Genomic DNA, 17,148 nt, shown 5'->3' on the forward strand with positions numbered 1-17,148 from the left:
TATCTGATTGGTTGAATTCTACAAGATTTCTGGGAGAGGCAGTTGGAAATAAAGCCGAACCAAAAGCCTTCTTCATGGAAGAAAAAAGCCATTGTGTTTACAACTGTCACAATGAGCGTGTCAACTAAACGCTGGATTTTTAATGGAATTCGGCGACTCACTTTTGCCATTGTTGTAGTAAATTTTCACAGCGTTCTTTAATGAATGATCTATTGGTTGCACCTCTGTCTGTTATTGTAGGACCATCGACTTTATATATTTTTTACGCCCCTAAACCGTGATTGGTTGCTTTACATGTCAGCAGTGTTGGGCACATTACTTTAAAAAAAGTAATTTGTTATAGTTACTAGTTACTTCTCACAAATAGTAACTGAATTAGTTACATCATTATAAAAGTAACTAATTACCAGGGAAAGTAATTAGTGCATTACACTGTCAATTAACTTGGATGCCCCCAATATTAAATATGTCTAAAAATAAATTATTATTTCTTTAAAGTTGTGTTTTAAATTCATCTAATTGATTATGAAGAGTGAACAGCATGAGTAAGATAGAATACATCATAAGATGTGCAACATAGAGTGGGTCAGACATGATTTCCACATTAAGTTTTGTTTTGTAGAAATCCTTTCTTCGAAGTGAATTTCGTTTTGTAAAAATTGTATCTTAATTTTAATCAATGTTTCATCAATCGATTTCCTGGATTTAATAAATAAGAAGCAAATATAGCAGAAAATTTAATCATGAAAATATAATCATGGCGCCGGCACGATCACTTGCACGTGAACTGGAGCGCGTCTTATAGGCGAAATGAACCGAAACTCAGCGGCTGCTTGCCTCACAGACATGAGAAATATATCTATATAAAGCTTGAAATGTCTGCTTTTAAACAAAATAATTCAAAACAAAAAGAAATACGCTACTCTCTGATTATGTAATGTGAATGAAATGTGCATTTTCTCTCTAAGCGCGTCCACGGAGATGATGAGAGTCAGCAATGTCAACTTTGCACCCGCCTCGGATTCAGAAAACATTAATTTATTAATAAATAATTAAAATGTCTCCTTACTATTTTTGTCACATTCATAATCATTACTTTTGCTGGTTCTTTATGGCAAGCTTTATGCGTGCACTTGAGTGATATATAGCCTATATTACATAAACGCTCATTATTATGGTTTATTCTCTCCAGTATTTAAGAAATCAAATTAATATAAATGCGATTAGTCAACTAATGGCTTAAATGAACAACTATTAGTCCAACACACACACACCAGAGAAAAAAACTTTGCAGGTCCTATGGCTGAGAGAGAGCCTACTCGGATGAAAACCGCTTCAGTGAGCTCAGTTATAGTAACGCAGCATTTTTATTTATTTATTTTTTTTTTTTTTTTGTCAGTACCGGTAATGCCGTTGTAACGGGGGAAAAAGTAATTTGTCGAACTACTCGATACTGAAAAAAGTAACGCTGTTAGTAACACTGTTTATTTATAAAACCGTTATTCCCATTACTGCATGTCAGTCAGACGGCCTCTTGGGCGGTCCTTGGCCAATGAAAGCTGCTGTGGAGTCCAATGGAGTCTGAAGGTTTGGCTACACAAGACTAGCAAAAATCTGACTGTGTAGAACCCATTGTAGTACTTTTTTTTAACAGGCTAGTGGAGGTCAGCACTCCTTAGCTAGCTAGCTTGCAACATGCATAACATTATTTAATCTGTGATGCTGCATTAAATGGATAGTTCACTCAAAATTGAAACTTCTGTCATCATTTACTTACCCTTATTTTGTTCCACACCTGCATTTCTTTTCTTTCTTTTTTTTCTGAAGAACAAAACAAGATATTTTGAAACATTTCTGTGATTGAACAATCATGTAAAGCCTAAAACACAGTAGTGATTCTACATTTTCGAACACAATCTTGCACCTTTTTTTCTCAAATTTTCAATTACTTTGAATCAAATGCTGTGATGGTGTAATTAATCTTGAAGCTGGTTGTTTTTTTTGGTTTTTTGGTTTTTTTTTCAAAAACAAATGTGTGTTTGACACTGTTGTTGTCAATGACACATTCTCTGACACAGATTTAAAAATGTTTGTCTTTAAAAACAAACAAAAAAGGTTTTTGGCTTTTAACAATTTATAATTCATATTACTACCTATGTTATTTTTGTAAATTACACTTGTTTATATAAAAGACAAAGAATAATAAAATTCACTTTCAGAACATATACTTATTTTTCCAGAACACAGAAATGATAAATGAAGGGATAGTTCACCCAAAAAATTATCCCATGATTTACTCACCCTCAAGCCATCCTAGGTGTATATCACTATCTTCTTCAAGACGAACACAATCAGAGTTATATTAAAAAATATCCTGGCTCTTCCAAGCTTTATAATGGCAGGGAATGGTGCTCCTGATTTTGAAGACCAAAAGAGTGTATTCCTCCATCATAAAAGTAATCCATACAACACCAGGGGGTTAATAAAGGCCTTCTGAATCAAAGCGATGGGTTTTTGTAAGAAAAATATCCATATTTAAAACTTAAATAAACTAAAATAACTAGCTTCCAGTTGATGGCAGTTAGAAAAAGAGTATCTTCTGACACATTGTATGATGTAGGAAGTAGAGTAAGCTTAGACGCCTCTCACGGTTCAAACTAATAGGGCTGGGCAACAAACTCAAGCTCCTCTTCTCTTATATTGAAATCCTCTGATATTTCTCTTTAAAAGTTCTCATTTTAGACTTCTAATTCAGGACCGATGTTTTGTTTTGCTCTGTTCTCTTCTCTTCCGTGTTCATCAATGCGTCATGCTTTAGGTCAAAGATTACTCTTTTGGGGTCGATTTGCATATGCCGTCTGCCAGAAGCTATTTATTTTAATTTATAAAGATATAAAAATGGGAATTTTTCTAACAAAAACTGATCGCCTCACTATAGAAGGCCTTTATTAACCCCCTAGAGCCGTGTGGATATCTTTTATGACAAATGGACGCATTATTTTTTTTATTTCAAAATTAGAAGCACCATTCACTACCATCAAAGCTTGAAAAAGCCAGGATATTTTATAATAGAACTCCGATTGAGTTTGTCTGAAAGAAGATAGTCATATACATGGGTTGAGGGTGAGTAAATCATGGAATAATTTTTGGGTGAACTATCCCTTTAAATGTAAACATAGTGGACAGGGAAAATTACTATGTAACATTGACTGTAATTCAGTTCAGCGCACTACATGTATTCTTTGAACACTGCCACCTTATTGTGGCTTTAGCACTGTGGCTTTGGCCCCTCCACTGCCACGGCCTACAATGAAGTGAGCCACAAGGAAATCAGCCAGAATGCAATAGAACAAAAGTGGGTAAGTACTGTAGGACGTTTGACTTTTCTCAATTATCATGACAATTTTGACTAAGTGTGTTAAATAATCTACAGTTGCCTTTTTATACACAATTTTATTCCTATTTATCTCAACAGTATGCATATGAAAGCTAATTTATGCATTCTGATGTGTATATGTGTGTGTGTGTGTGTGTGTGTGTGTGTGTGTGTGTGTGTGTGTGTGTGTGTGTTACTGAGTGGATGAATACTCTTATTTATCTGTGTTTTCTCACTTGTATTTTCTCTCTTTGTACCATCTATCCCTCACCCACTTTGTTTTCTGTGCTATTGGCCGGGCCATGTGCAAATCCCAATCATTCAACAGTTGTGGAGAGTAGATTGTATTAACCTCAATAATGGTAGTCTCTTTCCGTTTCTTTCTCACCCTCAATCCAGATGATGGCTCCAAGCCCACACCAACAATGGAGACGCATGTTGTCCCAGAAGGTGAGGGTAAGTTTGGACCACATGCTAAATAAGCACCACAAGCATGAGTCTTGCATTTATGTATATTTTGCTGATATTCAAGTACAAATCAATTTTAATGTTGTGTCACCACAGAAATTACAGCTCCCACTTTGTGGATTAAGCAGCTGGTGTACAAAGAGAACAAACAGAACAGTACAATCGGCAGGAAGTCAGGTGAGAATCGATCAATCAATCAATCAATCAATCAATTTGTCTATCCCTATCATTATTTCTAACTTTATCAGTCCATTTGTAACTTTAATTTTGAAATTCTGATATCAAAATTAAGTTGTCTCACAATAGACATACCTGTCTAATGGTTAATAGCTGATTTGATTTAAAACAGATATAAATGAAAAGAAAATCCTTTCAGTCCATTTTTACTTCTTAGAGCAGCAAAAATGGGGTTAGATTTCCGCCAATAGTATTGCAGTTACGGATCAAAAAATAACAATGAATCGAAAAATTAAAAGCGCATTTAAAAAAATAACAAGCATGAATCAAAACTTTAAACACATTAAAAATTATATTGCACAAATCTTAAACTTGTGTTTATGTGTTCTTAAAAGTTGTTTTCCTTGCTTTTATTACTCTGTACTTTGTGCTCTCTTACATTTTCTGCTCATATTTTACTCTTTTGTACGCTTGTGCTGTTCTTCTCTTTGCTCTTCTTTCCATGTTCCACTCTTGCGCTTCCAAATGTTGCAGTTCGATTTTCATGTAAATTAGGCCAGGCTTAAAGGGTTAGCTCACCCAAAAATGAAAATGATGTCATTAATGACTCACCCTCATGTCGTTACAAACCCGTAAGACCTCCGTTCATCTTCGGAACACAGTTTAAGATATTTTAGATTTAGTCCGAGAGCTTTCTGTCCCTCCATTGAAAATGTATGTATGGTAGACTGTCCAGGTCCAGAAAGGTAATAAAAACATCATCAAAGTAGTCCATGTGACATCAGTGGGTTAGTTAGAAGTTTTTGAAGCATCTAAAATACATTTTGGTCCAAAAATAACAAAAACTACAACTTTATTCAGCATTGTATTCTCTTCCGGGTCTGTTGTATATCCGCTTTCACTCCACAGTGACGCATCTTCTTCTTCTTCTTTCCTGTTTTACGGCGGTTGGCATCCAGCTTATTGATGCATTACCGCCCCCTTCTGCTCCGGACAGTGACGCGATTAGGACATCCTTGACATGCACACCTACGCACCATTTTAAAAAATATAGCAATACCAAAATGCAAACGATGTAGAATAGCTTGAATACAGCGTGCGTCTCCCTCAGACTGTGAACGAAGCTCGGGCGCACTAGATAACACGTCAGCAGCGTCACTGCTGAATAAAGTCGTAGTTTTTGTTATTTTTGGACCAAAATGTATTTTAGATGCTTCAGAAACTTCTAACTAACCCACTGATGTCACATGGACTACTTTGATGATGTTTTTATTACCTTTTTGGACATGGACAGTCTACCGTACATACATTTTCAATGGAGGGACAGAAAGCTCTCGGACTAAATCTAAAATATCTTAAACTGTGTTCCGGAGATGAATGGAGGTCTTACGGGTTTGGAACGACATGAGGGTGAGTCATTAATGACATCATTTTCATTTTTGGGTGAACTAACCCTTTAAGCTTCTCCATTGGTCCACCAGTTCGAGATTGACAGCTCCTCCTCTAGCCAATCAATCAACGAGATGGAGATGGCATCACTTCAATGCGACTCATGGCTAGGGAGCTGGGGTAAAATCTTTATCGTTATACTGTATATGTACCTGCAGCTCGACCTGGCACCGGTATATACTTCTACCTGAACAATCGTTTACTGTTAAATTCACCATCCTAATGACAGCCTGTCACAGACAGTGCCTGTCTAAAGATCCATCACTGTTATATTCACCTTTAATGCGCCTACCTGGACCTGCACCGTGAAACGCAACTGACACTATGCACCGGCCTCACAACATCACTCTTATGTGTGTCTGGCTCGTCTACCTGTTACTATTACTTTTAAATATTTTTAGTATTCATACAATAATAATATATGCTTGCTTGTTGTCCTATGCTTGCAATAGCCTTCACACCAACAAGAGTGTTTCCCCAATATTAGAGCGATTGCAAATGTTTATTGAGCTCTTGTATAAATCAATATAGCAATAAGTTAATTTTGAGTGTAATTTTGATGAAAGGAGTATCAAACAAAGCCACAGTAGAACAGCGTCACTCGTCTCCGAGCAACACAGCAGTGTTTCGTTAATGCATTCCTGATTTGAACGAGACGTTTAAATGAAAGACTCACTCAAAGACAGTAACTTTCCGCCACCTACTGGCCATTTAAATTAATATTTCTATAACATGCATTGGTAAGTGCAGACCCTTCAACCCTAATCTTTTTTTATATAATAAGTTTGTGTTATATATTTTTACATGTGTTTTTTAAATTTTTGATTCACGCTTATAATTGAAACATGCTTATTTTTTGATCCGTGACCACAATACTTTAGGCATGAATCTAACCCCATAAGCAATGACCAAAAACACATTTTCAAGCAGAATTTTGTGCTGACACATAAGTCTGATGGTTAGCCTACACAATACTACAAAAATATTTCAAAGCATCATTATTGCAGCGTCCAAGTTGGTATATTCAAGTGAACTTGATTGTGCAACATTTCTGTTCCAGTCTTAGATTTAATATTCAGCATGTCCAGGGACGAGAAACCTAACACCGCTAGAATTATGGCGCCCCTCTTTCTCTGTTTGTCTCAGCTCTCCTCTGTGTAATTTGTTTAGCTTTCTGTGTCTCCTTTACAATTTCCTTCAAATGAGTCGAGCACCCTCTGGGCATGCTCAGTCAACTCCGTCAAGCTCTGTGAGGTTTTTTTGGGCAGTGTGAGGTTGAGAGGTAGGGAAATCTGAATTTTTGTAGCACAGTAAGAGAGCAGACTGAATGAGGGCAGAGATGTGTGTATGTGTGTGTGTGTGGTTCAGGTATACTCTACTTTATGGGGACTTTATTGACTTTTTTTAGTCCCCATGAGGATAACAGCTTATAAATCAAACTAAATTATGTTTTTTTGAAAATGCAGAAAGTTTTCTGTGATGGGTAGGTTTAGTTTAGGGGATATAATATACAGTTTGTACGCTAAATCATTATGTCTATGGAAAATCCCCATAAAGCATGGAAACACAATGTATGTGTGTGTATACGTCAAAGCATCTATATGTAGTTATGGTGTTCCCGTGTATGCTTTATGGCTATGTGCTCTATAGTTGGTAAACATTGAAAAATAATCTATTTATTTTACCAGAGAAAAATTGACAAAAATTTGACAAAAAATATTCTGTGTTCAAAGAAACACTTACCTTGAGCAGACAAGTTGTATATCTACACTGACAAGTCTTTGGAACACTTCAGAGTCTCCTCCTGTGACCAATTAGCATCTGTTGCACATCAAGACTCCAACAAGAATAGCAGATCCATGGTCATCACAGGGGTGCTTTTGATACAGAAGTGACGGAGTTGGCATCAGGCTCCACCGTTGCTGCTCATGGGAGCGTGTGTGGGATCTGAAGTAAATTGAAACACTGAGATGTTGCTTTTGCTGCTAAAGTAAATCTCGGAGAAAGCCAAGTTTCCATCTCTGTGCATTGTGGGTGGTATGCATCAGTTAGATCTTTCACACATCAACTCGTGCAGCATTAACAGTGAACATGCTCATCTAAGGTGAGGTAAATTGTGTGTTTCTATGGTAATTGTGGTTGTGGTCCCCATGAAACAGAACAAGCATAATTATCGTAGTGTCCCCTAAGATTTGGGGTTAGTAGTCACATTACAGGTTTGGACTAGCTACGGTATACGAAGCTTCCTTCTGGATCAAGTGCTGTTATAGATACTTGGCAAAAAAAAAAATGAATATATAGAGTTACCGTGACACCACAAGCTCATGAAAATTCTTTTAACCCCTGATGCTCCAGAATGACTGTATACCTGCAATTTTGTCATTCTCAGGAAACGTTGCCCTTTGTGTCTTAAAATGTATTTATTTAAAAGGTTTCTGTTGAAATTAGTACTGTAGAAAAAACCCCGTCTCGGGTTACTTGTGTAACCCTGGTTCCCTGAATAAGGGAATGAGACGCTACGTCATATGACGTTATGGGAACCCTCTGCGTGATTGCGTCGTGAAGCACTCTTGTATCTAACCAATAATGTGACGAGACGTCAGAGGCGGTTGACATCACGGACCAGGAAACTATAAAGCATACCCAGAACAAAGAAAGCTAGCTTCTGGATTATGGCTGAAGCAAGACACTCACAGGTATGCTGGGGGTACGGCAACGTGACGTAGTGTCTCGTTCCCTTATTCAGGGACCCAGGGTTACACAAGTAACCCGAGAAGTTCCCTTTCATCGGAACTGTCGACACTACGTCATATGACGTTATGGGAACGCTGTCCCAACTACTGTCGACACTACGTCATATGACGTTATGGGAACGCTGTCCCAACTACGCCGTAGAACCAAGTACCTGTCTGTTATCCTGTAGACAGAACTGAGGACCTCGGAGTGGAGCCTGCGTCCAGGTTGTAAAACCTAATAAATGTGTGCTGGGATGACCATCCAGCTGAACCACATATGTCATTAATGGATACTCCTGACATTAAGGCCTTTGCGGCCGCCATACCCATAGTAGAGTGGACACGGACAGCTAATGGAGATGGCTGTCCGGCCACCTCATAAGCAAGTGAGATCATTCTCTGCATAGATGCTTTATAGTTTCCTGGTCCGTGACGTCATTTGTTAGATACAAGAGTGCTTCACGACACAATCACGCAGAGGGTTCCCATAACGTTATATAACGTAATGTCGACAGTTCCCATGAAAGGGAAACATATTTTTCCACCTCACACCAAAAAGTACTAGGGTCACAATTGCCATAGATATTTGGGGACCACCCATTTATAATTTGAATAAAATAAGTGAATTCCAACCTTTGAAATAAAATGACTGTTATGGGTATTATATTATATTATATTATATTATATTATATTATATTATATTATATTATATTATATTATATTATATTATATTATATTATATTATATTATATTATATTATATTATATTATATTATATTAATTATATTATATTATATTATATTATATTATATTATATTATTTATCCCATAACATAATTAGTATACCGATTCTCTGAGACTGAAAGACAAATTTAGTTACCTGATAGTTACCGGTGTGATTGATTTATTTATTTATTTATTTTTTAACCCTCTATTGACTGTGAATGCAATTAGCTGATATTTCGATGAATAACAAACATTTAAATGCAAAATCTATTTTTTTTTTCTTTTTTCTTTTTTTGTAAAAACCATTAAACTACACTATATGACTAAGTTATGTATCATGTTTATTAAAGTTAGTAGTAAGTCATGGGGACATAAATGAGGCACAAATTGTTTCAGAATTCCAACTTCTCAGAATGCCCCTATATGGTAAATCACTTTGGATAAGAGCATCTGCTATATGGCAAATAACCAAGATGTGTCACATGCCCAGGAAGTTCTTAAAGGGTTAGTTCACCCACAAATGAAAATTCTGTCATTTATTACTCACCCTCATGTTGTTCCACACCCATAAGACCTTCGTTCCTCTTCAGAACACAAATTAAGATATTTTTAATATAATCCGATGGCTCAGAGAGGCCTGCATTGGCAGCAAGACAATTAACACTTTCAGTGCCCAGAAAGCAACTAAAGATGTATTTAAAACAGCTCATGTGACTACAGTGGTTCAACCTTAATGTTATGAAGCGACGAGAATACTTTCTTTCCAGCAAAAAAACAAAATAACGACTTTATTCAACAATTTCTAGTGATGGCCGATTTCAAAACAGCTTCGAAGCTTTATGAATCTTTTGTTCAAATCAGTGGTTCAGAGCGTGTATCAGACTGCCAAAGTCACGCCCCCAAGTGTGAACCATTGAAATTTCGAAACACTTATGACTTAACAAAGCCTTGTTTTTTAAAATCACGTGATTTTGGCAGTTTGATACGTGCTCCGAACCACTGATTAGAAACAAAAGATTCCAAGCTTCATGAAGCAGAGTTTTGAAATCGCCTATCTTGTTCAATAAAGTCGTTATTTTGTAAAAAGTATTCTTGTCGCTTCATAACATTAAGGTTGAACCACTGTAGTCACATGAACTGTTTTAAATATGTCTTTAGTAGCTTTCTGGGCACTGAAAATGTTAATTGTCTTGCTGGCAATGCAGACCTCACCGAGCCATCGATTTCATCAAAAATATCTTAATTTGTGTTCCAAAGATGAACGAAGGTCTTATGGGTGTGGAACGACATGAGGGTGAGTAATAAATGAAAGAATTTTCATTTTTGGGTGAACTAACCCTTTAAGCGATTACGCATCATTGGGTTATTCTGTTTGAAAAACAATACATTGTGTTTCTCGATACATCCAGTCATCAAACCTACTATTGGCCACATCAGGGAAATAAAAAATGAAGACGTTAGAATACTTCTGAGGATGAGGAAATGTTTGACTCGATTGCCTATAAACCTTTCCATGTAGCAAATACAAAATTGTAAGGAGAACATGGTGCCCACCCCTCCTCTTCTGGCCCATTATACCCTCTTCTGTTACGTTATGAGCGCAGAATGCATAGATCCAAGACTGGAGTGATTACTTGCCCCACAGCTGAAAACAATTGGGGGGATGGCATATGAAGAAAGAGCGATAGAAAGAGAGAGTAAGATATACGCATCTAAAACAGAAAGGGGGATAACAAGAGAGAGACAGAGAGAGTTAGAGAGAAGGAGAGAGAACGCTGTGTTTACAGGAGGCTGATAAGTCTGAGTTTCAAGCTATTTTGTTTGGCCAGTCTTGGCACGATGAAACACATGAGGCTCTGATTTTCAGCCGTGATAGTGAGGAAATCAGCAGAGTTTACCTACAACATACTGCGCATAAACTAATCAATACCAGCCTGTAAACAATGAGAGAGAACCACAGCAAAGCATTCTGGGGAGCAATGAGCAATGAGGTCTCACCTCGGCTGTACTCTCACTTATGTCTGTTTGTTTAAACAGAACTCATGCGACTCACTTCTTGGAATAAAAAGGGACAGAGTGCATAAAAATGACTCTGAAAAGAGAGGGGGCTTGGATCGAGTTTTACGTGCAGATCTTAAAAAAAATGAATGCATAACAAAAATGCATGACGTAAATAGGATTAAATAGGATCTGAGACTGTCCATCCTTTTCTGTCCTGTTTTATTGTATTAGGGCAAGAGAAAGAGGGGAGAAAAAAAAACAATTTTCTTTTGGGAATCCCATCTGCTTGGCGCAAGTATACCCTAGCTACAATAAACAGTGCTAAATAATTTAGATATGAAGGAACCTTGGCGGGAAGCGCAGGAGTCATGGACTCTGCCGTGAACACTTGAGTGCGGATTGTGAGCCCATCTCTGGAAAAGAGGACATATTAATGCTCAGATGGCTAGCTCTCCCCTGTTCCTTGTCTTCGCAGTCATGTTCCACTTAAAACACCCCAAGCCTTGTTCCCGATCACGCCAACGCTGTCAGTCCCCTTACCAGAACTGTTTGTAATGAAGACAAAAGCAAAAACAGCAGGATTTGGTTACACTGAAAGGGGTTGTAGCTCATGGTTTTCATTTGGAGGCTCATACGATAACTCTGAGTGGGTGGTGCTGTTCTCTGTTTAATTCTCTCACACTCCGGATCTTGTCCTACCTCAGTACCACCCCTCACCCTACAGCCAGGAATTTTATACTTCGGCAGAAATTCATTTAGGGACCATTTAGATTCCCCACCTCCCCCTGCCCAAACAATACTTGGGAATCTGGATTAGACACGTTTATGCACATTGTATTGTGCTGCTTGAGTACGCAATGCAAAATTCTGTCTCTTCCCATTATTTTTACAAACAGAATGCGGGCGATGTGTAATTTTTGTGCTACGAGCAGGGAAAAATAGAACTGCAAGAATAATGTTTTCCAAACATATTTCCCACACTACCCTAGCGCCCGAAATGCTCCATCTTCCATTGTTTGGACAAACAGATAATCCTACCCCAAACTCAATCCTTTGGTTAAAGATGCAGTAAGCGTTTTCTGAGAAATGATGTTGATATTTGAAATCACCAAAACAAACACAGCTACGTTTTATTACGTTGTTAAAATGTTAATGCTCTATCGCGTTTGAAAATAGCATACCACCTACACTGAACCCTACACTAAACTTGACATAAAAACACATTTGCTGAAGCAACCATGCCATTTCAGCTTGCTTCTACAAGTCTTTGAGCGGTTTTATCTTGACTTGTGCTTCATGGGACTCTCTGCGTCGCAAGTGCAGTGCTAAACCGGCACCAACAAGTTAAAAAAGCTATATGAAGCTGGATATGTGATGCATAATGTCGAAATGTATTTGTTTATAAATTTTTGAAGTCATAACATAGTACTGGAATGTGAAAGGAATGCAAAAATTAAGGTTGAGGTACATATAAATAGATATATTTGGATTTAATGTGTAATTTGTGTGATTAATAAGTTGATGAAGAATTAGTTATGAAGAAACTGTAACGAGGAAGGAGAAAGAAAAGACTTGAGGGAGTTTTGTATAGCTTATGCATCTGTTCAATCTAATGATTAACAACTTGATTGTCCCAGGCTGTCGTGCAGAGGAAAACAGCGGTTCTGATAACTGTTCTTGCGGCACATTATTCACTAAACATCTGATTAAAAATGACATCAATCAGGAGAGCTAAAAAGCTCTTCAGCACCCTGCTAGCTGGATTAGCTTCAACATCTGGTGCTATTATACTTGGCCCGATGCACTACAAGTGAGCAGCGTACTAAATGGATTTCAACATAAATAGAGATTTATGAGACAAGGTGTTAAAACATTTAAAAGAACATCTCTCAATTGTCTTTTGTTTTAATAAATACAAGAAAATTCAATCTTAATGGCTCAGAACTGAAAAGAACAGAAAAGTTTTTAAGTCAATTCTGCCTTGTGTTAATTTTAACACAATTTTGGTCAAGTTTTATTGTAGCTGATCTCAGTCAAATCTAATTTTTGATGACACAATTGAATCTGAACCCGAATATACAGTATGCAGCTTTGGTCATAAGAATCTTCTTTCAAATGATAAAAACAACTTACTGATCCCAATCTTTTTCTGTCTTTGTACAGTGTACAGGAAGAGAGTATAAAGTTGAGTATAAAGAGGCCAGGTTACAGTGGAGTGATATTATATATTCCACATATATTTTCCACATTATAGTCTTTTTAACAGTAGTCCTAAGAAGACCATTTTGAAAACTGCTGGAATTACACATTGTAAATGCGGATAAGTTCTACTAACTCAACAAATTTGAGGCAAAGACTATAGAATAACACAAGGCATGTCACTCATGCTTTTTTGAAAGGGAGAAAGTGTAACGCACAATATGGCGGAATAAGTCCCGCCTTCTAAATAAGAGCCAATCGCCGACTGGTAAAGTCATCGTGTCACTTCAGCGGCCATTAGAACAAAGTCCCTTTAAGACAAGCAAAGACTATAGAATAACACAAGACATGTCACTCGTATTGTTTTGAATGGGAGAAAGTGTAACGCGCAATATGGCGGAATAAGTCCCGCCTTCTAAATAAGAGCCAATCGCCGACTGTTAAAGTCATCGCGTCACTTCAGCAGCCGTTAGAATCACCGGTTTCTATAGAAACAGTCAGATGCTCGCCTCCGAAGAGATGCGCATTTAGGTCTGCCGTGCGCATTAGCTTGATCCAGCCTGAAAAATAGTTTTTTTTGTCATGATTCAAGCATTTAGAAACTAAATTTATGAGCCGGTTGTTGTTAGATTTCATTGGTGATTTCAAATATGAAATTTAATCGTAAGGTTGGTGAACAGTTTTAGAGAATTTGATGTTTCCTCATTCAAAGAGATTGCATGATGCCCAGGATGCCCGAGAGGCGTTTCAAAGATGGCCGCCGAGTGAAATGACTTGTCTTAAAGGGACTTTGTTTGAGGCAATTGATTGCCTCTATTTTTGTACGTTTGCAAACTTAAATATCATCAGTAAGCAGAGCTAGTTTTTTGAATAACTGTAAATTACAAATAAACATTAATTTAAATCAAAATATATATTTAGTGTTTTGTTTATCTTAATTTAATGCAATTTAAAGTTTTAACCTAGCCTGTGGGCGGATGATGTGAGTGCAGCAGATACTAATTAGACCAGCCTGCACCATTATTATAAACAGCTGAATACTTGCATATTTTGTAGCTATCGAAATAAAATTGCATGTATTTGGACTTGATTTGACCAGCTGTCAAATCCAACCGCCCTGCGAACGTCTGGGTATCTGTGTGGAGGGAAAGCGTCTGAGTGCATGTTCATGACATCACATTTTGATAAAAAAAAAATAAAAAATAAAAAAACACCACTAGAGGGCGTTTTTTTTTTTACATTAAAATATTTGATTATGGTTGAATCTATTTTTTCAAGTTCCCTGAACTCTAAACTTTAGCGGAGTTGTAAAAACTAAAAAAACTTGAATGAACTCAAAAATAACTGTTAGTTAAACCTTTTGGCACATTTTGAGTAAAAGGTACTTTCCATTTTAAGTTAATTATACTGTTTGGATTTACAGTGCATTAAAAGATTTCTCTGTATTGAGTGTGTTTCTCATGGTTTTAGAGAAAGTTCCCTCTTGTGACCAGGAGAGGCAGACGGCCCAGGATGAGGCTCGGCAGAACCCACGGGAAGCCATCTTCATCCCTGACTGCGGCTTGCAGGGCTTGTACAAGCCGGTGCAGTGCCACCAGTCCACTGGTTACTGCTGGTGTGTGCTGGTGGACACTGGGAGACCCATACCTGGAACTTCTGCAAGGTAAGACAGAGACAAACTGTTCTTATGACCAATTTTGTAATTGTGTCATTACCACTGAGTCAAGTTTGTGCTGTAACCCCATTATTCATACAACGTTTCTGGATGAGCTTGCATGCTCTAAACATCTCAAAATGCTATAAAAATGGCAATCATCAGTAATACAATCCAATGTGACTGATTAGTTAGTATTGGAATGTTATGACAATCGAATTTCTCTCCAAACCACAGTCTTTATTTTTCCATGAGCAAAGTTGTCAGTGCTGAATTTTGTTTAGAAAGCACTCAAATTGAAAGCGTGACACGTCCTGATGTGTTTCTACTCATTATGAGCTCTGATTTATTTTCCACTTTTGGAGATGTGTAAATTGCTCTCTTTTTTTGCCCTGGAAATATTGAGACGGTTTACCCAACTGGTTCTTGCTGAATTCAGTCACTGAGCACACGCTGCCTCTGAACCATGCTGTGATGGCTTGATCCTTTGGATAGATGTTCTGGATGTTTCCGTTAAATTCTAGATTTCTTGTTGTTTTTGTGTGAGCTTGCATTCTTATGTCTGTCTTACTCAATTTTAGTACAATTTTGTGTAGTAAAAACCAGTGAACCAAATCTGATTAAACAATGAAATCAAATACTTAGAGTTTGTCATTTCTTCATGTGTTTGGATAGCTGTGTTAACTGAGACAGGACTATAGCTGCATTTTTTTTTTTTTTTTTTTGGTCCTGTCTCTGAGGGCTTGTTACAGTGAAGGCCAAACTCTACATTCTTTACTAACGAGAAAATGTGTAATACTTGTCCATGATTATTTTGGTTGCAAAATTCATACTTTGTGGTCATCAATGTGTTCTGAGATGTAGTAGACAAATTGCTAAGCATTTGCTTGGAAGTTCTGGGCAGTTGCCTACTGTCAAAAGATTCCTAAAAGCCCCATTATATTCATGGCAAAGTTCTTTTCGTCCTTCACTTAGAGGTAAAAATAAGTTTGAAATGTATTTTACAGCAGTATACTGAGCATATCCCAATGCCGGGCTCTGCAGTTCGGCATTCCAGTCAAATCATGTCATGTTTACTTATATAGCACCTTATATACTACATTGTTTTAAAGCAAGCAGCTTTACAGTAGTAAACATGAAAAATGTCAATGTCACTTTCAATTAGAATTACAACTTCAATTTGACTATAAAGCAGCTCTCCAGCAAGTTGATGTTTTTACTCTCAGATGTTTGACTTTTACAAACTGAACAGAATAAATGTGGCTCCAGATAGAGCTTTGTACAGAAAAATATACTGAAGATATTAGAGAAGGTATGAATCTTGTATAAGTGCCTCATGTTTTATTCTCCATCAGGTATAAAAAACCAGAGTGTGACAGTGCGGCTCGTTCTCGAGACTCAGAGATGGAAGACCCTTTTAGAGACAGAGATCTGACAGGTGAGCAGAATGGTTGACATGGCATGAGGTACAACCCAAATTTTCCCAATTTGCATACTTAGTATAAATAGTATGAATAGTGTGTTTCTACTGAAAATTTAAACAAGAAGAGTACTTCAAATACCAGGATGATTCACTTATTTTTAACCCCAAAAATTTTGGACACTTTGTGCACTTAATGATCACATTTATAATTATGCTGTAGAAGGGGAGGGGCCAGACTGATACTTAATGACAAACTAGCTTCCTAATGCCAGGTTCAGACTACATAATATTTTTTTTTTTTTTTCTGTTGTGATTATGTGGTTTTTAACTACACAGACTACACATTGCTTGCCAACCAATCATTGCTTGTCTTTAACAATGTGCTTGACGTCATCGAGAAACAGAAATATTCTGGAAACAAGAGTGTAAACAAACTACCTAAACAAACTAAAGTGTTAGCTTAATGCTAATGCAAATTCCAGTACTCACCGCTATCGTTTGCCAGCATTTATCTTTTTTTAATTTGTCATTGTAGTCCCTCGACTAAAAGCAGGTGTATTGTTGGCATTGCTTCACATACATTTCCTCTTTCTTTTCGCCATGTTTGAAAGCTGTGTACGGAAGAGCTTCTGTGCTCTTATTGGTCATCGTCACAGATGTGATGGAAAAAATTAAACGTGCTAGTCTTTATGTCGGGACGTTGTGAAGCATTGCAGATGCAGCCATCGGTTGTCGTCCATTATGACACGTTACACAAGATAAAACGATCGATTCTTGCATCCCGACGAATCAACACGACACCCTACGTTAAAAGGATCATGCCAAAATCGAGCTGATATTGTGTAGTCTGAACCTGTCATTAATGTCACACACTAGATGGTAAAGTACATAGTGCGTAGTGCATAATGTAGTCTATATTATGTAATTTGGGATACAACTATA

General features: G+C 37.3%; 1 protein-coding gene across 25 annotated transcripts in view; it reads left to right on the top strand.

The window, feature by feature from the left end:
• Positions 1-17,148, top strand: part of smoc1 (SPARC related modular calcium binding 1) — an 82,588-nt gene that overhangs the window by 25,738 nt on the left and 39,702 nt on the right. For 7 of the 25 annotated variants that reach the window (XM_067368156.1, XM_067368163.1, XM_067368158.1 and 4 more), the window contains 4 exons: positions 3,743-3,832; positions 3,941-4,021; positions 14,600-14,792; positions 16,139-16,221. In XM_067368156.1, coding sequence (XP_067224257.1) covers positions 3,743-3,832; positions 3,941-4,021; positions 14,600-14,792; positions 16,139-16,221 — 447 coding nt within the window. Of the gene's footprint in view, positions 1-3,082; positions 3,360-3,742; positions 3,833-3,940; positions 4,022-14,599; positions 14,793-16,138; positions 16,222-17,148 lie in introns of those variants that run through there. The other 18 variants (XM_067368160.1, XM_067368166.1, XM_067368168.1 and 15 more) reach the window with 13 other exon arrangements.

Source organism: Chanodichthys erythropterus, chromosome 18 (assembly GCF_024489055.1).
Source record: "Chanodichthys erythropterus isolate Z2021 chromosome 18, ASM2448905v1, whole genome shotgun sequence".
NCBI lineage: Eukaryota > Metazoa > Chordata > Actinopteri > Cypriniformes > Xenocyprididae > Chanodichthys > Chanodichthys erythropterus.